General features: G+C 39.1%; 1 protein-coding gene across 1 annotated transcript in view; it reads left to right on the forward strand.

Moving 5' to 3' along the window:
• LOC122749431 (EGF-like and EMI domain-containing protein 1) overlaps positions 1–22,852 on the forward strand; it is an 808,768-nt gene that overhangs the window by 596,392 nt on the left and 189,524 nt on the right. Inside the window, exon 7 of the mRNA XM_043995804.1 lies at positions 21,494–21,616. Coding sequence (XP_043851739.1) covers positions 21,494–21,616 — 123 coding nt within the window. The remainder of the gene's footprint in view (positions 1–21,493; positions 21,617–22,852) is intronic.

The raw sequence follows: 22,852 nt of genomic DNA on the forward strand, positions 1-22,852 counted from the left end.
GTGTCAAGTGTCTGAGGCCAGATTTGAACTCATGTCCTCCTGAATCCAGGGCCAGTGCTTTATCCACTGAACCAACTAAATGTCCCACATATGGATTTTAATAACAGAATAGAATATTCTGACTTCTTGAACTGGATTCCAAGAATTTTTATCATCTGTCCCCACCCTACTCATCTAATATTCTTTGCCATAGAGAACCACAGAATGTGTGTGGAACTCCTAACTCTTTCTTTCTCACTTGTGTGATATTGGGTCAGTCACATAACCTCCTTCTCTGGCCTTTACTTTTCTCATATAGCAAGTGAGGGGTTGGACAAGATGTTGTTCCACTTGAGCCTGGCTCTTTAATTTCCAAGTGAGTGATGCTGAATTCCCCATCCACATTTTTTTGTCCACTCTCCTCCTGTCAATTACTCTGTGTCTAGCACTTAGATGTGAGATTACAAACATAAAAGCCAAACAATTCCTGTTCTCCAGCATTTTCTTACATTCTAATGGGGGAAACAGAGGATATATGTGTGTGTGTGTGTACATATATGTGTGTATGTATATGTATATACACACAAATATACATATAGAGAGATATAACATATATAAAATATAATGTGTGTATATACATACATATATGTTTACATATATATCACAACATACAAGATAAATACAGACAAGATGGAAGGTAACCTTAGGTAGAGAAGGCACTACTTTTCAATTGGATTAAATTACTATTTTGAACCCAGACCCTGAACCCCCCTACATTAAAATCTAATTGCGAAAACTAATAGAGGTGGAAAAAAAACAACAATGTATACTCTTCATTTAACTGAAGTAATTCAGTGACTCCTTTATTAACTTTAAAGATACTTGTGCTTGGAGAGAGACTCTGGCTAACAGCTTTTTTATTCTAACACAAAACTCTCTGACTCAAGGAATTTTCAATTCATGTTTATGGTAGCCAAGGAATGGAAGATGAAGAAGGATCTAATTTCATAGAAAAATTAATGCCATTTTCTCTCTTGATTGGGTCAAGTATTTGACTGACAATACTCCCTCTCTTGTTTGTATCAAAAATTCAAGGGAAAGAAAGGACACCAAATGAAGGAAACACAATCCTCTTTTTTCTTTTTTTCTTTTCTTTTTTTTTTTGGGGGGGGGGTGATGGCAAAGCATGGAGGTTGTAGGGCTTCCATAGGTACATAAGATATTAAAGGATTATAAGTGGTAGTCCATAATCAAATTCGAAGTGGTAAAGCTGAGATCATGAATACAATATTTGGGGAATGAATGTGAACAATTTCCTGAGCTCAAACTTAACAAATGGGTAGATTTGGGATAGAGGACAGCAGGGAGCGCATCCTTAGCTAAGGGAACATAAGCAAAGTAATGGTGGTGGACATTAGCATGGCACATAATTGACTGGAAATATATATTGACTTACATTGGGAATATTTAAAGGAAATGAAGAAATTATTTAAAAGGTAGGATGCAGCTGGGTGATACAGAGCCTTGAAAGCTATGTGGAGTGGAGGTAGGTAGGTGGTACAGTGTATAAATCACTAGCCCTGGATTCAGAAGGACCCGAATTCAAATTCAGCCTCAGACACTTGACACTAGCTGTGTGACCCTAGGCAAGTCACTTAACCCTCATTGCCCCACAAGAAAAAAAGCTGTGTGGAGTCCAGGGCACACAGTGAACAATCATTTTAATACCTAGAATTATAGGATGAAGTCAGGAGAGCTATTTTAACATGTTTGATGACTGACTGAAAGAAAGTGTGGACCATTAGAAGTTTGTTTTAATTATTCAGTATCCTAGAGTCCTTGATTTTGAGTTAGAAGGGATCTTAGAAGCTATTAAGGCCAACTCTTTAATATTACAATTGAGGAGATTGAATCACAAAGAGGTTAAGTGACTTGGCCAGGGCCACATAGCCAGTAGGTATCTGAATCCAGATTTGAATCCAGGTATTCCTGAACTGTACTAGGTTGGCAATAGTGGAAATGGTGAAAGAGGGTTCACCTCAGAGCCATATCAAAGGAAGACATGACACTACTTGGTATAGGAGAGGAAGAAGAAGATATGGTAAAAGGTGATAGAGGCAAGGGCTTGGGAGACAATGATAGTTTGGGGCTGTGTTGACCGAGATAAGATCATGGCATCTGAATGGAGATGTCCTGGGCATAGTGAAAAGCAAGAGACCAAAGTATAAATATGAGAGCAGTTCTAGAGAGCAGAGGAGGGAGTCATATAGCCAATCAGGAAATTGAAGCAGATTGATGGACACTAGTCATCTCCATCTACAGGAGAATGTGAAGATCTTTGAGGAAACTTACATCAGAAAAGCTCAAACTGTGTCTTCACAGGGACATGGTAAGTCTATGGACTCCAGAAGGTGATCTGAAGAAGGAGCTGGGGAGAGTAACTTGGGATTTTAACCTGTATGAGGAGTAGTGGAGAGACAAAAAGTGTAAATGGCAGGATTAAGAAGAATACTTTATATACATACATACATATATATGTGCATGTATGTATATATTGTGATATATACACATACATATATACACACATCTTTCTAATTTTACAAAACCCTTCTATCAATCAGCAGGCATTTATTAATTCCAATTATGAATCAGGCACTGTGCTAGGGGCTGAAGATACAAATACAAAAAGATGAAGTCCCTGACTTCAAGGAGTTTTCAATTGATCAGGAATTTTTCTAGACATTGTATTTGTGAATCTGTACAATAACTGTGTGAGATAGGTAATATGGATATCATTATTCTTATTTGGTAGCTGAGGAAACATACAGACAGACAGAGACTGAGACAAAGATACAGAGGTAGAGACAGTCAGAGCCAGAGAGAAAGAGAGAGGAGAGACAGAGATATAGAAACAAATAGAGACAGAAAGAGACACACAGAAAGACACAGAGACCCAGAGAAACAGAAAGAGACAGAGAAAGAAAGAGAGAACCGAGGACAGAGAGAGCCACGACAAAGACAGAGAAGATAGACAAAGACACACACACACACACACACACACACACACACAGAGAGAGAGAGAGAGAGAGAGAGAGAGAGAGAGAGAGAGAGAGAAGTTAAAGGACTTGCCCAAGGTCCTATAGCTAAGTATCTGAGATGAGATTCAAACCCTGCTCTTCTTGAGTTTAACTCCAAATCTCTACCCACTTAGTGGCACTGCCTTTCATGAATAGCCTCTCCAAATACCATCTCCAGAGTGTCCCCAAACTGAACAATCAACAATACAGCAGCAACAAAAACCTGAGAGAAGCACAACGAAGCTAACCCACTTAACCTCTTCTGTTTACTGATCCAAGGAAGAATCCCTTATTTCTCCAGCCATCCTAAGGAGATAGTGATGCCACTTTCTTGGTTTCCAATGAGATGCTGCCTTCCCTGTACACCATTAATAACCTCACTGGGGTTTCTATACACCTGCAATCCCCAGAAATTCTGAGGAGAAGCGATGCCTGGTGTTGTCCTGGTGAGTGTCATTAGTACTTCCTGCCTCTGGAACTCGAGTTTCTGGAGTTACTGAGGCCTGCAAGAAGGTCACTGACTCTGTCTCCAGTGACTGAATCCTAAGGTTTGCACAGTGGGGAGCTGGCAAATGCCATGAAATCTCTCTATAAACAGGCTCAGTCAAAAGGCAGCCTAGTCTAACAGACTGCCCAGAAAACAGGGAGGCGGTGGCACTAAATTCGAATCCCTTTTTAATTTCCAGCAAATTGCCTCTTACTTCTGCACAGCTTGGGACAGGAGCATAAATCTATTGACCTTCCTTCATAATCATTAACCTTTCTGGAGATTTTTTTAAGCCCCATGTAAATTTGGATCATGATTAGCTTATTTTTAATCTTAAAAATAATGAATTTAAGAATGCACTGCGGTAGAAAGAAGACAAGATGGGATCTTGTATGTATAGAAGACCAGCAATAAAAGGGGAATCAGAGAATGTATAATAGGAAGGCCCTGTAGATCATGTAGTTGAAACCTCCACCTCTCTGTCAAACTTGCCCCGCTATACACACATACTCTGTTGGGATTGGACCTGGACCTACTGTGATTTAATTATTTAAGTAATTAATATGAGGATCTCCCAGGTGAGGAAACTCCTTCCAATGATGCAGAGACACAGAGATACACAAAGAGACAGAGACAAACAATGAAAAACAGGAGACAGAGACAAATGCAGACCGAAGCCAAGAGACAGACAGAGAAAGAAAGTCAGAGAGACACAGCAAGAAACAGAGAGACAGAGACAGAAAGACAGGGAGAGGGAGATAGAGATAGAGACAGAAAGACAGAGACAGACAAACAGAGAAACAGAGAGACAGAGACACAGGGACACACAGAGACAGAGAGAGGGAGAGAGGGAGAGAGGGAGAGGGGAGAGGAGACGAGAGGGGAGAGGGGAGAAAGAGAGGAGAGGAGAGAGAAAAAGGGAGAGAGAAAGGAGAGAAAGGGAGAGAGAAATACCATTGCATTGCATTTGTTTCGTTGTTTAGATATATATGTATTTCTTGTGTCTATATGAGGAGATAATCCCTGGATGATTCATTTTTCACTTTGTTTTCCCCCTGTCTCATGTATAGTACAAGCTTAATAAATGAATGTTGAATTGAATTATTGTTACAGTTATATTTGAGCTATGCCTGTGTTGGCTTGAGAATTCTTTAATCAGCAAAGAGATATTCTGGCAGGGGAATAAATGACATAAAAGGATTAAGGTCAGGTGACCTCTCTTGACCCATTGCTTCTTTAGCCAAGATATCAAGGAAACAGGGCTCCCTTATCCTTCTTAACATTTCTAGTATAATCTATTTCCAATATTAGTAAGCCAGGAAATACCCTTTATGTTTGAAGATTTTAATGCAAGGCTTTAGGAGAGAGTAGTGCTTCAGCAATGTTTCCATTCATAAAATCTCAGGATTTAGACTTGTCTGGAAAGGACCTTAAATGTGAGGTAATCCAGGCGTTCTTCATCTTTTTGGTGCCATGGACTCTTTTGGTTGCTTGGTGTAATCTATGGACCTCTCTAAATATGTAAAAATATCTATGACAACCAAGATAACAAATTATAGTAGAATTATGTTGAAATTTTTATTATATTTTAATAATATCAAAATACATTTTTAAATATGTTCAACGTCCCATGGTTATAATCCCTAAATTTAATCTTGCTTCTCTCTTTCACAAAAGAAACTGGGCTAAAAAGGTCACACAGGGAAGGGAGCAAGTGGCTTCAAACCCAGGTCTTCTCACTTCAATTCCAGTGCCTTTTCTATGAGTAGACATGAGAGGCTGGTGGTATGGGAGAAAGAAGACTGAAACTGAACCAGACTTGAGGACCATTCACTTCTCCAGTTCTTTTCCCTACAATAACTATTTGGGGATGACCTAAGAATATCTAACATGCCTCCATATAGGCTTCATGACTTCAATTATGAATAGTTTTTTGTTTGTTTGTTTTGTTTGTTTTGTTTTGCTTATTACAGGCTAATGGAAACAAATAGAACTTACTTCTATTTTAGCCCCTTAGCAAGTAATCATAACCCACCACACCAAACCGCATGCCCCCCCCCAAAAAAAAATGATGACTCCTCTCTTCAAAGACATCTCAAATCTTGTCTTACTTGGAATCTGGTCAGAGATGGTTAGAGTTTCTACCCTTGCATCAGTACTCTCTTCCATACCTCTGATGTTTATGCTATATTCACTGCTATCTTCACTTTGAGCAAATGTTGGTGGTCCTCGATATCCTGTGGTAGTATTGGCTATTTCACCTCAGTTCTGCCTTGGTACTCTGCACTAATTGGCTCTCCTTCAGAAGATAATTCCCTTCAAACCTTCCACTAATTCTAAACTCAACTCACTTACCTTCACCATTTGGCTCAACTCCAGAAGATGGCAGTTATTCCTTTTCCCACAAAATCATCATGTCTAGTCTGGAGGTTTGATATAGTAGTCAAGAGAGTCTTTAATTATCTAGACATCTGTGATGAGATCTTGAGATTTCTCTCTCTCTCTCTCGCTCTCTCGCTCTCTCGCTCTCTCTCTCTCTCTCTCTCTCTCTCTCTCTCTCTCTCTCTTTCTCTCTCCTCTCTCCTCTCTCTCTCCCCTCACTCTCTAGTGGGTGACAATGTTTTCTTGAATTATTATACTTTTTATTTTCTTCTTCAAAATGTGGCAGACCCAAGAAGAGGGAGTTATACTTTGGATCTGACGCTCATCAGCAGGAAGGAACTGAGGTGGAAAAGATGGGAATCTTTAAGGGGAAAAGTGAAGACTCCATCTTAGAAATTGTAATAGAATGAGAAAAAAGTCAAGCATAGTAATATATGTTCCCTTGGATTTGGGGAAAATAAATTTCATAGGGTTTAGAAGAAATAAAGACAAGTTCCCATGAATTTCCTAGTATGATTCTCCCAATCTATGGGGGAGTGAAATCTGGAGGGATTTTGAAGTCCTCAGAAATGAGATTTTGAAGTCACAAACAGAAGCTATTCTGAGAAGCAGGTGAATAGGGAGATGTCTAATGAGACTAGTACAGATACACAGGGATATCACCAATTCACTGAGATTTTAATAAGACATGGTGAAAGCAGAGACATGTTATGGAAGCTAAATAAACAAATGACACTTCTGAAAGGATTGTCAAAAGTACTCAAGGGCAGATGAGCAGTAGCTGATGAAGAAAACAGGCATGTGTGTGTTCATGTGTGTGTGTGTGTGTGTGTGTGTAAGGTTGACTGAGGGAATAAGGATCAAGGTGGGTGGGACAAGAACAATTGACAAAAAAGAAGAGGCCAAGCTGCCCAATTTTTATGGTGTTTCTCTTTTTTCTGCTTAGGAGAATGACATTTGATCTGTAAAGGGCAGATCAAAATTGGTTAATAGAGAGCTGCTACACACAATAAGTAAGGATATTTCCAATTGGATGTTCCATGTTTAATGCCAACATGTGCACAGCAGCACTGATCACATTTTCTGCAGTCTCATTCCTCTTCCTGACTCCAGTCACACAGGCTTGCATCCCCCTCTATACCACTATAGTCAATGAATCCCCAAGTCTCCCACAACAGATCTCCCCTATCTGTTCCCTTTTCCCCAGTTACATGACAAACATCCTAGTTCAGGTTCTTTTCAATCCTTTTTTGGACTATTCCAAAACTCTATTAATTGTTCTACTTAATTTTAGCTTTTCCCCTTTCTAATCCATCCTGTACAGAATTAGTAAATTGATATTCCTGTAGGTCTTAATTCATCACTCCCTTGCTCAGGAAGCTTCAAAGGCTCCCCATTTCTTTTTGGATAAAACTATAAAGCCCTGTTTGGCATTTAAACCCATTCACAATTTGGTTCCAGCCTCTTTCTAGATTTATTTCATATTACTATTCCTTACCTACTCTATCCTCCAGCCAAATTAATCTAAATTCTAATTCCTGTACTGGTTGCTCCTTTGATATCTCATGGGCATCTCATATTCTATAAGCCCCCAAAGGAATCTCATTATGTTTCACTTAATTTTCCTTGATGGACTAGCAAAGATTTCCATCCCTCTCCCCTTAAACTCCACCATCACTACCCATGCCTAGAAATCTCTCTTTACCTCTGTCTCTTGAAATCTTGAGCCCTTTTCAAGTCTTAGGTCAGGTACTTGCTCCTATGTGAGGCCTTTCCTGATTGCCCATGGTTATTAGTGTCTGCACTCACACCATTTACTCTGAGCATAATTTATATTTACTTATCCATTTACCTAAGGTAGTTCATGGGGTTTATGAGGTTTTCGTATTTTGTATTTGTATTTATAGCATCAGAGAGGTATCCCAGAGTTGATAATAAGAGGCCAGCCTCGAAGTCAGGAAGTCTTAGGTTCAAGCCTTGCCTTGAATTATTCTAGCTATGCAATTATGGGCAAATGACTTAACCTTCCACTAGCCCAGGAATTCACTAAGACAAGTTAGTTACATATGACATTAACATCCACATCAGTGGACAGCCTTTCCCCACCCTGGGATTTCCCTCCTCAGATGAAATCATAAGTCTGGGCTCCATTAAAGTGCCCAGCATAAAGCTGTTACTTAATCAATGATCATTGCATTGAATTAAATAAGATGGTTAGTTAATATTGAGTGGGTTCTACTAATTTGCTCAATACTTGCACTAACATTCTCTAAGCCAGTGACTACCTAGGAAGCAGTGGTATTTGACCACTAGACCTCTTTGTTGGTTCTGGCCATAGATGTGTTCAAAAAGGGATCTCCAGCTGGGGCTATTCTCTAGTTAAAAAACCTGACTGCCCGATGCTCATGCCACTGCTGAGATGTGAACCAGATGTAAATATTAAGCAGCAGAGTCCAGAATGTGAGACTCTGGAACCATCAGCCTGACATCCAGACTAAACTGTCGAAGCACTGGGAAAGTCAGCCAGCTTTCTTCCATCTATCAATACAAAGACTTATCTTGCTCAATGATGAATGAAACCAGAGAGCCCCACAAACTGAGATGCTGTCAATTAGGAGCCTGTGTTAGAATCTTAGGGAGTATCAGATGCTGGTGCCCCCTTCTAAGTCTCATAATGACCATCCCTCTAGTTGCTTGGGAGGACTCTTTAAAGTTTAGAAGCTGCTCATTAAGCATGTAGAAACATCAACTGTGGCCGCACTTCACGGTATGAACTCAATAGATTTTTCTCACATTTTACCTGGGGCGAGATAAAACAGATCTATAACATTGTACAGGAATAAGGCTTGATTCTCTGAGGAAATGGGGCAGAAATGGTGTGGCAATGAAATAAGTCTTGTTAATATTGAGTATAATGAAAGCACGTTGAAAACCTCAGAGTGCCACATAAATGTAATAACTATAGGAATAATAACAACAATAATATTAATGAACACCAGAGGCTTGCTCTTCCTCATAAACTAATAGACAACAAATCCCCATTCTACAAATATAAAACTGAAAATATCCTTGAGAATTCTACAAACAAACAGCATTGGAATCAGGTATTATTGCAGAGTTTTAAAAAAGGAAATACTACACATAACCAGAGGGATAGAATTTTTGTTGTTGTTTTTTGTTTTGTTTTGGCGAGGCAATTGGGGTTAAGTGACTTGCCCAGGGTCACACAGCCAGTAAGTGTCAAGGGTCTGAGGTCAAATTTGAACTCAGGTCCTCCTGAATCCAGGGCCGGTACTCTATCCACTGTGCTACCTAGCTGCCCCTAGACGGATAGAATATTAACCCACAGATTTAACACCAGCATTTTTAATTGATCCAGAAACCTCATAACCTCCAGACTACATGAAATAAATGGTTCCCAAATTATAGAGATCAAGTTGAAAAACTAAAACTTCTATGGCAGTGCAGTGATTAGAGTACTGGGCCTATGGTCAGAAAGAACAAAGTTCAAATCCAGCCTCAAATAATTATTACCTGTGTGATTCTGGACAAGTCATTTAACCTTTGTTTGCCTCAGATCCCTCATCTCATAGAGATGTTGTGAGAAGGAAATGAGATAATATTTGTAAAATGCTTAGCACAAGCTTTCTTTGTGGTGGCAAAGAATTGGAAATCAAGGGAATGCCCATCAACTGGGGAATGGCTGAACAAGTTGTGGCATATGAATGCAATGGAATACTATTGTGCTGTAAGAAATGATAAGCAGGTAGATTTCAGAAAAATCTGGAAAGACTTAAGTGGACTGATGCTGAGTGAAGTGAGCAGAACCAGGAGAACATTGTACACAGTAACAGCAACATTGTGTGATGATCAACTGTGATAGACTTCGCTCTTCTCAGCAGTGCAATAAATGATCTAAGACAATTCTAAAGAATTCATGATGGAAAATGTTCTCCACATCCAGGAAAAAGAACAATGGATTCTGAATGCAGATTGAACCATATCATTTCTGCTTTTGTTTTTGGTTTTGTTTTTCATTTTTGAGGTTTTTTTTCTTTTGTTCTGATTCTTCTTTCACAACATGACTAATGCAGAAATATGGTTGATGTGAGTGTACATATATAACCTATATTGGATTGCTTTCTGTCTTGGGGAGGGGAGAGTGAATAGAGGGAGGGAGAAAAATGTGGAACTAAAAATCTTATAAAAATGTTGAAAACTATCTTTACATGTAACTGGAAAATAATAAAATACTTTTATGATTTACAAAAAATGCTTAGCACAGTTCCTGGCACATAGTAGGAGCTTTGTTGTATTCAGTCATTTCAGTTGTGTCCAACTCTTTATGACCCATTTGAAGTTATCTTTTTAAAAATAATATTTTATTTTTCCCCAATTATATGTAAAATAATTTTAATATTAATTTTTTAAGGTTTCAGTTCCAAATGTTCTCTCCTCTCTCTCCTACCTTAGATGGTAAGCAATCTGATATAGGTTATACATGTGCAATCATGTGAAACATTTCCATATTAGTCTTTTGTCTAAGAAAATTCAAACAAAAAAAGAGAAAAATAGTATTCTTCAATCTGTATTCAGATTATCAATTATTTCTCTGAAGGCATATAGCATTTTTTATCATAACTCCTTTGGGATTGTCGTGATCATTATTGTTGAGAATAGCTAAGTCATTCACATCATTGCTGTTACTGTATACAATGTTCCCCTAGTTCTGCTCACTTTACTTTGTATTAGTTCATGTAAGTATTTTCCAGGTTTGTTCTGAAATCATCCTGCTTGTCATTTGTTATAACACAATAATATTCCATTACAATCATATACCACAACTTGTTCAGACATTCTCCAATTGATAGGCATCCCTTCAATTTTCAATTCTTTGACACCACAAAAGGGGCTGCTTTAAATATTTTTGTACACATATGTTCTTTCTCCTTTTTTTTTTCATTTGGAGTTTTCTTGGCAAAGATACTGAAATGGTTTGTCATTTCCTTCTTCCAGCTCATTTTACAGATGAGGTAATTAAGGCAAACAGGGTTAAGTGACTTGCTTAGGGTCACATAGATAGTAAGTATCTGAGGTCAAATTTGAACTTAGGTCTTTCTGACTCCAGACCTGTTTGTTGCTCTATCCACTGTGCCGCCTAGATGCTCAAATAGGCTTATTTCCATCAATTATACTACATACTGGAGGAGTTATACCAAATCTACTTTCATGGATTTAGCAGAAGATGAGCCTGTATCCAATACTTTCACCCAGTTATAGAAAACTAATTTTATTCAATTACGCAAGAGTTTGCCAAACACTAAAGATAAAAGCATATTAGGAGGAGAACAACTTGTATCCTTACTCCTTTGAGTTAATCTTCATATTATCATTACTCAACATCGTGATCAAGGAAGTCAGAATGATGTGGAAGATCAAATGGAAGCTGGCCCTGGAGTCAGGAATAAATGAGTCCATGGCTTGCCTCTCACTCATAGAACTGAAGAAACCTGAGGAAGTTATTTAATGCATTGGTGCCCCCAGGCCAATCTCTAAACCATAATCAACAATCATTTAGTAAGTGTTTGCAGCCAGTGTGCTAAGCCCAGGGGATAGAAAGCAAAGCAATCTAAGTCTCTGCCCTCAAGGAGTTTGCATTCTAGTGAAGGTGATAAATGTGTAAATAACCTACAAAGTAGATTTTATGTATCTAATGATTTGGGTTTTTTTTGTGAGGCAATTTTTGGGGTTAAGTGACTTGCCCAGGGTCACACAGCCAGTAAGTGTTAAGTGTCTGATTCCAGGGCCTGTGCTCTATGCCCTGCATCATCAGTGCCCCTCTAATGATTGTTAATGAAGAGGATAGAAGATAATCCTTGAACATCTGAGGGACCAGAAGAGCACTCTAGTTGAAGATGGTATTTGAGCTGAGTCTCGAAGAAAGCCAGGAATTCTATCTAAGAGACATAACTGAAGAGGCTGAACATTCCTGGTCTGGAGGACAGTTGGGACAATGGCAGAGAGATGGAGGGAGAGGGGTATCATGTACAGAGAAGACCCAGCAGGCCAATAGAGAACTTAGTACATCAGAGATTGCATAAAAGAGAGTAAATTATCAGAAGATTGGAAATGTAGGAAGGGATCAAGTTGTGAAGAAATTTAAATGTCAAACAGAAGTCTTTTCTTGGAGGTAATAGGGAGCCATTGCTGTTTACTGAGGGGACATGATCAGACCTTTAGCTTAGCAAAGACATTTGTCACTGAGTAAAGGACAGATTGGAATGAGGAAAGACACCGCAGGAACACCCGTTAGAAGGGTATTGGCAGGGGCACATAGGTGGGGAAGTGGATAAATCACCAGCCCTGGACTCAGGAGGACTTGAGTTCAAATCAGGCCTTAGATATTTGACACTTACTAGCTGTGTGACCCTGGGCAAGTCACTTAACCCTCATTGCCCTGAAAAAAAAAAAGGTATTGCCATACTCTAAGTGAAAGTTTATAAGGACCTGAACAAGGGTTATGGCTGTATGGGTGGAGAGAAGAGGAAAAATATAAGAAATGTCAAGAAGTTAGAGGCAAGATTTGGCAATGGATTGAATATGTGGGGTGGGTGACAGCTGATGAGTTAGGGAATAACACTGAATTTGCAATCCTGAGTGACTGGGAAGATGGGAACAGCATCAACTCTACTAGGGAAGTTAAGAAGAAATGATTTGAAGGGAAATAGAAGTTTGTTTGCTTGCTTATTTGTTTTTATGGGAGCATGTTGAGTTTGAGATGCCTGTGGGATGTCCATTTTGAAATGTGTGATAGTCATTTGATGATGTATGACTAACTCAAGAGAAAGATTAAGGATGGATATGTAGATCTGAGAATCATCAGCATAGAGAAGATAATTGAGCTCACTGAAAGATATAGTAGAGAGGGAAAGAGAAGAGGACCCAGGACCAAGACTTAAAACAAACAAACAACAACAACAACAACAAAAACTAAACAAGTCTATTACTAGCTGTATAACCCTGGGCAAGTCACTTAACTTTAATTACCTGGCTCAAAAAACAAAAACAAAAACAAAAGTCTAACATTTTATGCAATGGTTCATTGACAATCCTGTATCTCTATGAAAAAGAAAAAGGAACATAACACTTCTTTGGAGGCCAGATTTAATCATTATCATTTAACAAGCTTAATTTTCAGTTTTGTGGTTATTCTTTCTACTTCTTTTTAATTTTTCTCAATCTTAATATTATTTTATTTTTTCCAGTTACACGTAAAGACAACTTTCAACATTTGTTTTTATAAGATTTTGAGTTCCAAGTTTTTCTTCCTTCTTCTTTTCTCTCCTCCCTCTCCAAGACAGAAAGCAATCTGATATAGGTTATATATATATATATATATATATATATATATATATATATATATACACACACACAATCATATTAAGCATATTTCTGCATTAGTCATATTGTGAAAGAAGAATCAGAACACAGGGGGAAAATTAAAAAAAAAAACCCAAAAAGTATAAACATTATGGTTCAATCTGCATTAAGAATACACAGTTCTTTTTTTCTGGATGTGAAGAGTATTTTCCATCTTGAGTCCTTTGGAATTGTCTTGGATCATCATATTGCTAAGAAGAGCTGTCTATCATAGTTGATCATCACACAATGTTGTTGTTACTGTTTACAAAGTTTTCCTGGTTCTGCTCACTTCACTCAGCATCAGTCCACTTACATCTTTCCAGGCCTTTCTCAAATCACCCTGCTCAAGATTTCTTACAGTACAATAGTATACCATTACATTCATATAACAAATGTGTTTTTTTTAAGGAAACATGAGTATTATATGAGAGACATGGGAGATATGAGTGTGCTTGTAGACAACAGGGAAAGAGCCAACTGAGAGGGAAAGATAGGTGATTAAAAAGTGGGGGTGGTACAGGGGGCAATTTGTGGGAGCAGATGGGAAGGGATGGGATCAAGGGTACATATAATGGGTTTTGACTTGACATGAGGGGCCACTTACTCATCAGAGACTGGTGTGAAGAAGGATATAGTAGAGAATAATGTCTAAGAGATGTGAGAGGAGGATAAGCACTTGGCACAGTTCCTGGAACATAGAAAGTGCTTCATAAATGTCTATTGAATTGAGTAAAAGGAGAACTGTATGACCCTGGGCAAGTCACAACTTCTCAGACTCTCAGTAAGTGGAGGCAATAAAACACACACAGATGTCCTTATCAGGTTAAGCAATGAAAAGTGTTTTGCAAACATATTCACAATTCACCATTATTTTACCTTTGTGCCTTAGCATAGATCATCCCCCATTCCTGGAATGTTCTACTCCCTTACCTCAGGTTCATGGAATCTTCAGCTTCTTTTTTTAGTACACACACACACACACACACACACACACACACACACACACACACTCACACTCATGCTCACAGTCACACTCATACATGCTTGAGCATGTGTGTGTGCATGCACTCTTGTGTGTGTGTGTGTGTGTGTGTATGTGTGTGTGTAGGGAGGACAGCATTCAATAATGGATAGAAACATGGCCTTGAGTCAATAAGACCTGGGTTCAAATCTTACTTTGAACAAACAATAACTATAAGCAAGTCTTGTAATGTCTCACAGCCCCAAACAAGTCTCAAAAACAAGAAATTAAAGGTGAGCTGTTGATGGAGTTAACTTTCAATGCCAGGAGTTCCCAACACAAATGCAGTAGGTCTAGACAAATAGAAACACACAGTGCTTTAAGTCATATGTGTCAATGTTGTATCTCCCTCCCTTACTTACCCCCATAAACCCCATCCCCTCTGCTATAAAATGTATGCTTCTTGAGGGCTGTGATTGTTTTGGTTCTGTCTTTGTAGCACCTAGAACAGTGCTTATAACATAGTGGACACCTGATTATTGACTAATGAATTAATTTGATCTTAAAGTGAGTAGTGGATTGTTGTAACTATATGCTTGAAGCTTATCCTAAGCAGGTGTGCCAGGAAGGAGATTTGTTAACACAACCCACACCTTTGGCTTTAGGGCAGCTAACTGGCTCCGTGGATAGAGCACTGGGCTTAGAATTAGGAAAACTCCTCTTCTCAATTTCAAATCTGACCTCATACACTAGCTACATTAGCCTGGGTAAGTCACTTAAATCTGTCTCAGTTTCCTTATCTATAAAATGATCCAAAAGAGGAAATGACAAAGCACTCTAGGATCTCTGCCAAGAAAAGTCCAAATGGGGTCATGAAGAATCAGAAACACTTGAACAACAACAACAACAATCCCTGCCTTTGTCTCCTCTAGATTCCTTTGACATAAAATTATGTCCTTATTATTATTATTATTATTATTAAATGTTTTTCTAAATTGTGTCCTTTCCTGCCCTGCTGAAGCAGCACTTGCATTGAAGGGGAGTACAAAAGAAGAGGGGAAACTCCCTTGTCAGAGCTGTACTTACTGTTTTCAATGAATAGAAGTCAAGGAGAGACATCCACAAACTTGTGCTTCTGAGATTTGACTTAACATAATTGCTACTAATTGTACCTACAGAAAGTCACAGTGGAAAGAGTAAGGACTCTGGAGTCAGAGTCCTCAGCTTCATATCCTGTTGCTGAAACTATCTGTGTGACCTTGGACAAGTTATTACAACTCTATGGGCCTCAGTTTCCTTATCTGTAAATTCAGAGGATTAGAATGGATGGATGGCCTGTGATATCTCTTTCAGTTTCATTCCTATGATCTGTTCTCCATCCCTATGATGGTTGGGACATCTCTAAGGTCCCTTTTATCTCTAGTGCCTATGAACATTTAGCAACGTCAATATACAATAGCCCTCTGTTGCTTCAAGACTTTTACCTTTCAAATTTAATGAAGTAGGCTGGGGATTTCAGCCTACCCAGTGAATAGTAAACTCTAATTTACAAACAAGTCAAGAACACAGGAAGTCAGAATTTCAGTAGCTCATCATGCAAGAGGTTGTAAAATTATAGTTTGTGCAGGGACTTAAATTTTGCGTAAAAATGATAGTTATACTCAAACTCCGAAATGGGTTTTTTATCTTCCATTTCTTGCCTAATATTTTTAAAGTCATCAAATGAAGTTTCAGGTGATATTCAGAATGCATAAAATAAAGCTGAATGTTTTCAGTTAGCTGTCCTCTAAAGTTGTGGAAAGTAATCCAGGCTCTGAAATGATTTTCATTCTGGTTTGGACTTACTCACCAAGACAAATTGCACTGTGTTATTTGCTCCTAAATGAACTTGGTTAGTGGGAACAGTGCCAACTCATCCATCCAAATTATGTGCTTATTTATGGTCACCAAGTTGTACTCAAAGTTTCAAGGAATGAGGCATTTCTTTTGAGTCTTCACTATTTTAATACCATAAATAAAAACCCTTGGAATATCAAGAGACTTGAGGTCTGAGATTAGAGAAGCAAAGACTTATTGGGTCCATACTAAACTACATCCTGGCTGCTATTTCCATATATGGCAATTTTAGGAAAGAAAAATATTTTATTAACTGCAGAATGGATAGAAAAGGAGTGTAAGTCTTAGAATGACTGAATTTAACACTGAAGATGAATTTAAAAATGCCACTTCCTCCCTTCCTTGTAGGGTTTGAAGCCTCGAGGTGTGGTGCTATTAAACATGTTGTCACACTTACTTGATGTATTCATTAGTTTTGCTAAAATGATTTTTTCTTTCTTTGTTATTCTTTGTTATAAAGGATGACTTCCTGGATAGTGAAGAAGGATATATTCAGTAATGAAGTTAATTTAAAAACAAAAGATTCTTATATTTCTAATACTTAATATAGCAAAAAATAGACTAAGAATAAAGAGACCTGGGATCTAGAGGTAGCTGAAGAAAGAAAGCGTTGGATTTGGAGTGAGAAAAACTGGATGGATTTCTGACTGGTTCTTTTGATCTTTGTGAACTGAAACAAGTCATTGGATCTCCAAGTTTCCTTTAGTATGAAATGAGAGGGTGGCTCTAGTAAGTCCTTTCCATTTCCAAATGGATTGTAGTCTTGGTTCTATTAGGATGAATTGTGTGATCTTGGACTTTGATAATTTCTTGGCTTCTCAGTTTCCTCTGCTTTAAAATGAGATTAGATGATCTCTGAACATTCCTTCCAGTCGAAAACTTCTATGTCTGTGAATTTTTCTGCTTTGTTGGAGAAAAGGGGGAATAGAAATTTACTGAAATGTGTAGAGTCAACAGAAAGCCTTTCATTTTTACATTGATTTCCTAGCTTAGTTGAAGATTACAGAACATACTTTTTTATATTCTTTTAAAAGAGGAGATGAATTGTTTTAAGAATTTGACATCCCTCAGAAATTCTAGTGCTTCTTCCAAAAGGCCAGAGAGTCATTCTCTAGTGATTCCCTTGATGGAGGGACCATCCTTGAATACAGCAGTAACATTCAAAGACATTATCTGATCTCTGAGGATGCCAGCTGTCCTTGAACCCTGTGAAGAACTAGAAGCCAAAAGTCCCTTGAAAAAGGGTAGGTCTGGACCTGTGAAGACTCAAGAGGATATTTTGGGTATGCAGTAGTCTTGGGAAATCTCCAAATTTCAAAATTGTGAAAAAGATTCATTAAATTATTCCCAACCATTATCCCTTGTCTTTGATTCAATGAAACACTCATTTTGTATACCTTCTATGTTCTAGGTATTGCATATGCAAACCAAAACTTAACCAGTCTTTATCCTCAAAGACCTTATTCCTTCTGGAAGATAAAACATATATATGAATAAGAAAATATAATGTTTATTGGGGATGGAGAAAAGGATATAACGCTGGACCAAGGGTCAGGAAGACCTGAGTTCAAATCCAGTCTCAGACATTCACCATGTGTATGACTCTGGCGAAGTCACTTAACCTCAATTTCCCTCAGTTTCCTGATCCGCAAAATGAGGATAATAATAGTACCACCCTCCCATGGTTACTTTGAGAATTAAATAAGGTAATATTTGAAGAGTATTTTTCAAAACTTAAAGCTCTATATAAATGCCAGCTATAATATCATTTGCTTTGAATATATTTTGAGTTGACTTATCTGGATGCATGTTGATTATCCCAAAAGACTGTAAGCTTCTCGAGGACAGGGCTCATTTCATTTCTTTTTTTGGTATCCTCAGCACCTAGCACACATAATAGGGGCTTAAATAATACACATTGACTTTGATGGAATTAAGGATATGTAGGTAGGGAATGGTGCTGCAAGGTAGCTGCGGATATAAATAGTAGTAGTAGGCCTCCACCAGTCGCGGATGACCATAGATCAGCACCTTGAAGAGCCACAGGCCACAGTGTGGCTGTGCAGTCCAATATAGGAGCTGCAGCCCCTGAGTGACTTATAACCGGTAACTTCTGCATCCTGTGTTGTATCTACCCCATAAGGAGTAGCTGGAGTGTCCTCTCCAGGGCGCTGGCCTGGGCGGATCAATTGGAAAACAAGCTGTTGCCTATGCATCAGGTTTTCCCTCTCCGCGAAATTGGTGGACCCAAAGGAGAGGCAGAGCCAATACAGTTTGGCACCAGTGCCGCCACAAGAGTTGCCAGAGGGATGTGATGTCCAACATCCAACTGCCTAAGGGACTCCGACTCCTGATTTTTCCTTGGGTTAACTCCGGAAGCCTTTCCCATATATGGGTATAGCCGCAAGGCAGCGGAGATTTAAAATCAGGGATTCTTCCCCTAGGTGGGTTGCCTGCCAAGGCTAATGGGTCCCACCTGCCCAAAGCGACTGGTTTTAAGGCACCAGTGACATGCCTTCGCCCCTTCTCCTGTTGGTGGAAACAGTTCTGCCACAAGAAGGCCAGGAGTTGGGCTTCAGTTGTCAGAGGCTATTTGAGACGCACACTATTGGAGCATTTTATACAGAGTGGGAGCTTATCCCCATTCCCACCCGGCATGACAAACCTTTGGAACCAGTGGATATAAATAGGCACAAGATATTGTCCCTAGTCCTGGGGGGGGGGGGGGTGTCTGTATCCATTTTGGAGAAATAGAACATGCACACATGGAGCTAACTAAACAACAAACAATATGCCCAGTGTTGAGTAGTGTGGCACCCTTGCTTCTATATAGTCAAGCAAATTTGAGAAAGATAATAAAATACATTAAAAATAAAATAAATAATGGTACAATGAAAAGTCTCTTGAAAATGGCTTTTCTAACCAAGAGTTCAATGATGTTCAGATAATTCTCAGATCTAAATATCCAGCCCTAGTCTTTATGAGTTCCACCTCCAAATCACCAGTTGCCTTTTGGACATTTCCAAATGGATGCCCCTTAGACATCTCAAACTTACCATGTCCAAAACAGAACTCTGGATCTTTCCCCTCAATCCTTCCTTACTTCTGAACTTCTCCATTTTGGTCAAGAGTACCCACCTTGCCCACCCCAGTCACCTAGGTCTGTTCCCTTATTTCATTCCCCATTCTTCACTATCACTTCACCAGCATATCAAATCTGTTGCTAAATATTGTCATTTCCACATTTACAACATCTCTCATATACATTCCCTTCCTTTACCAACAGAGCCACCACCCTAGTTTGGGCCCTCTTTACCCCTTACCTGGACTATTGCAATAGCCTTTAAATTAGTCCTCTGGTTTCAAATCTCTTCTTACTCCAATTCATCCTCCACTCGGCTTCTAAAGTGTTCTTTTCTAAAGAGAAGATCCAACCATATTGCCCTACTCCTCAATGAATTTCAGTGGCTCTCTGATACCTCTGGAATCAAACAGAAATTCCTCTCTCTGACCATTAAAGCTCTTTATTTTGTGATCCTCTTTTCCCTTTCCAAGTATCACACTTTACTCCCATCCACACAGACAACCAGACTGGCCTCCCTGCTGGTCCTCCAACATGATGCTCCATCTGCTGAATGCTATTTGTACTGGCTGTGCCTATGCTTAGAGTGCTTTGTCCCATGAACTCTGCCCCTTACTTTACCTGGCTCCTTTCATGGCATTGCTTACATCTCACCTTCTACAGGATACCTCTCCCTCCCCAGACTGCTAGTGCCTTCCTCTCTCAGATTACTTTCTCTTCACTCTGTGGATCTTGTATGTATCTAGTTATTTACATGTTGACTTCCCCATTAGAGTGTGAGCTCTTTGAGGACCAGAACTGTGTTGGCCTTTCTTTATATCCCTGATGTTTAGCATAGTATTCGCCACATAGTAAGCACTTACTAAATAATCATTGACTGACTGACGGACTGACTGACTGAGATGGCCCCATGGCATGCTCTGCAGAGTAATGAGTCTTCACCTAATTGTGCTTCACAGAATGGGGACTGTGCTCCAAATTGAGAATGTAGAATAGCCTATTCTTAGGTGGCCAATGCCTGACCCTTTGACAATCATTTTCTAATTGGTAGAACTGACACATCCCATAATCTATCTTATTTCCCCTTTCTTGTGTAGAAGAGTCTGAGGTCTCAGGCCAAACTCAGTGAAAAAACTGACCCTATGTTGGAAGAACAACATGACCACGACTAGGGCGTAGTTCCAGATTTTAACTCGAGGTCGGGCGTTTGCTACTAACTACCTGTATGCTTTTAATTAAATTGCTTCATCTCTCTGGGACTCAGTTTGCTTATCTGTAATATGTAGAATGCAATTCTTATACTACCTACTTCTCAGGCTCGTTGTGATGAAATTGTGTTGTAAACTCAAAAATATTACAGAAATGTGAGCTTTTAGTGGACAAACTAGTACTGGTTGTGAGAAAAAAAATGATAATTTCATTCATAAAGCAATCAGATATCCTGGCTATAAAAGAGCTCCCATACTCTTATCTCTCCATGTTTTTCACACTCTTACGTGGTGCATGAAAGGAATAAATCAACAGTTAGTTAACAAGCATTTATGAAGCACTAACAATGGCTGGACACTACCCTAAATACTGGGTATTCAAAGGGAGCCCTCCTCTCCCCAAAAAGACCTGTGTGTTTAGAGACAGGGAACCATGGGTCAAAACCACCTCTTCTGCTAAGGACCCAAGTAATCTCAGGCAAGAAGACATCAGGCTTCTCTGCATCTCAGTTTCCCCTTCTGTAAAATGTGTGTTTAAGGGGGAACAGAGGAGGGAGGGAGGGATGAAGGGAGAGGGAGAGAGAGAGGGAGAGGGAGAGGGAGAGAGAGAGGGAGAGGGAGAGGGAGAGAGAGAGAGAGAGAGAGAGAGAGAGAGAGAGAGAGAGAGAGAGGGAGGGAGGGAGGAAGAAGATGGGGATGGACAGACAGAGGAGGGAGGAAGTATTGGGCTATTTGGCCTTTGAAGTTCCTTCCACCTCTAAAGCTATGAAAAAGTCAAATCCTACCTTTTTTGCTTTCTGCCTCTATTACCTTGGGTAAGTCACTTAATGTCTCTGGGTCTCAGTTTCCCCCACAGTAAATGGAAGAAGGTGGATTAAATGACCTCTAAGGTCTCTCCCAGCGTTAAATCTGTGCTTTCCGCTCCTATATTTCTTTCTTTTCCTCCTAGCTGCCCCCATAAAGTGGGTGACTGACCTTTCCTTGTACTTTTGCTTGTAGTGAAGGACCCCTGCTCAGGAGGACACAGAGGATGCTCCCATATCTGTCGAAATGAGCACGGCATTGCCAGGTGTGCCTGTCACCCAGGGTACCATCTGTCTGCAGACAAAATGTCATGCACAGGTAAGGAACTGGGGCTAATGGCTTAATTGTGCAGTTATCTGAGATTTCAGTGGGATTCAGTTTGAAGAAGAACAGGTGGGAGGAAGTGTTTGTGGGTGCAGACATACAGAAATGATCTTGGACGTGAGTCTACATTTGTCTTTGATCATTTGGAAAGGTATTTTATGCCATATTTTGAAATTCTGAGAAAACAACAATGAAAAAACTACTTAACGATTTTTGCGTGATTCAAATGGTAGTTTCAGAATTAATATTTCAAAAGGCTCAATAACTAGGCAGGGAGTTGGGTTTTGTTTTGTTTTGTTTTGTTTTCTTCATGAGCTACAGAAAGAAAAGATGACCCTTGAATAGGAAATATATGCTGTAGAGGGTTCCTAGAATTTAGAAATCATTGTAACAAAGGGGAATTTTTAAAAGCTCTCCTTGGAATAATAAGCTAAATGTTTCTATCATTCTAAAAGAGGAAAACAGAAACACTTTCAATTCCAAGATTAATGTGATTAATCCATTATTCTATAACCAGAGCTGCTGAAGGCAGTTGTTTATGTGTGGCAAACTTTTTCTCTGATAACTCTTGAAAAAAAAAAGGTTTTGCCTTTGTAATATATTGAAGAAAAAAAGGAGAAATTATTATTTAGGATGATATCAACTATTTCTTGGCTCTCAAGGTAGATGTTTATTTTAAGCAAATAGAAGGACATTAGACATGCAAATTCATGTTTAATTTGGCCCCTTTTTTATTGAAGAATTATGACTAAGCTGGAAAACTAAGAAAAATCTGTGCTCTCAAATTGAGTAGTCATGACTCCAGACATAGTTTCCACTAGCACATTGCATGTTTCCTCTAGGGTTCCTTAAAATATCTTTTGCTGGGGGTGGGGTGGGGGTGGGGGGAGAAGCACACCTGTGTTTTTGTCCTTCTGGGAGCTCCTGGCATGAAAACTCCCTTCACTCATGTAAATGAGCAACTCAAGTGTAATTTATAGTCTTAGAGAGGTAACTGGGACATGTAGAGAGGTTAAACAATTTCTCCACATACATGCAGCTAGTATGTTACAACAACAAGATTTGAAGAAATGTCTAACTGTCTTATATCTACTACATTTTGCTCTCATTTTAGGTATTAGAAACGGATCATGGAAAGACTATGCCCCGACCTTCTGTACCTAGAGATGATCCCAAATTCCATTCTCTTCCACAAAACAATTATAAAGTTCCCACTATATATAAAGCTAC

This window comes from Dromiciops gliroides, chromosome 3, assembly GCF_019393635.1.
Source record: "Dromiciops gliroides isolate mDroGli1 chromosome 3, mDroGli1.pri, whole genome shotgun sequence".
Lineage (NCBI taxonomy): Eukaryota > Metazoa > Chordata > Mammalia > Microbiotheria > Microbiotheriidae > Dromiciops > Dromiciops gliroides.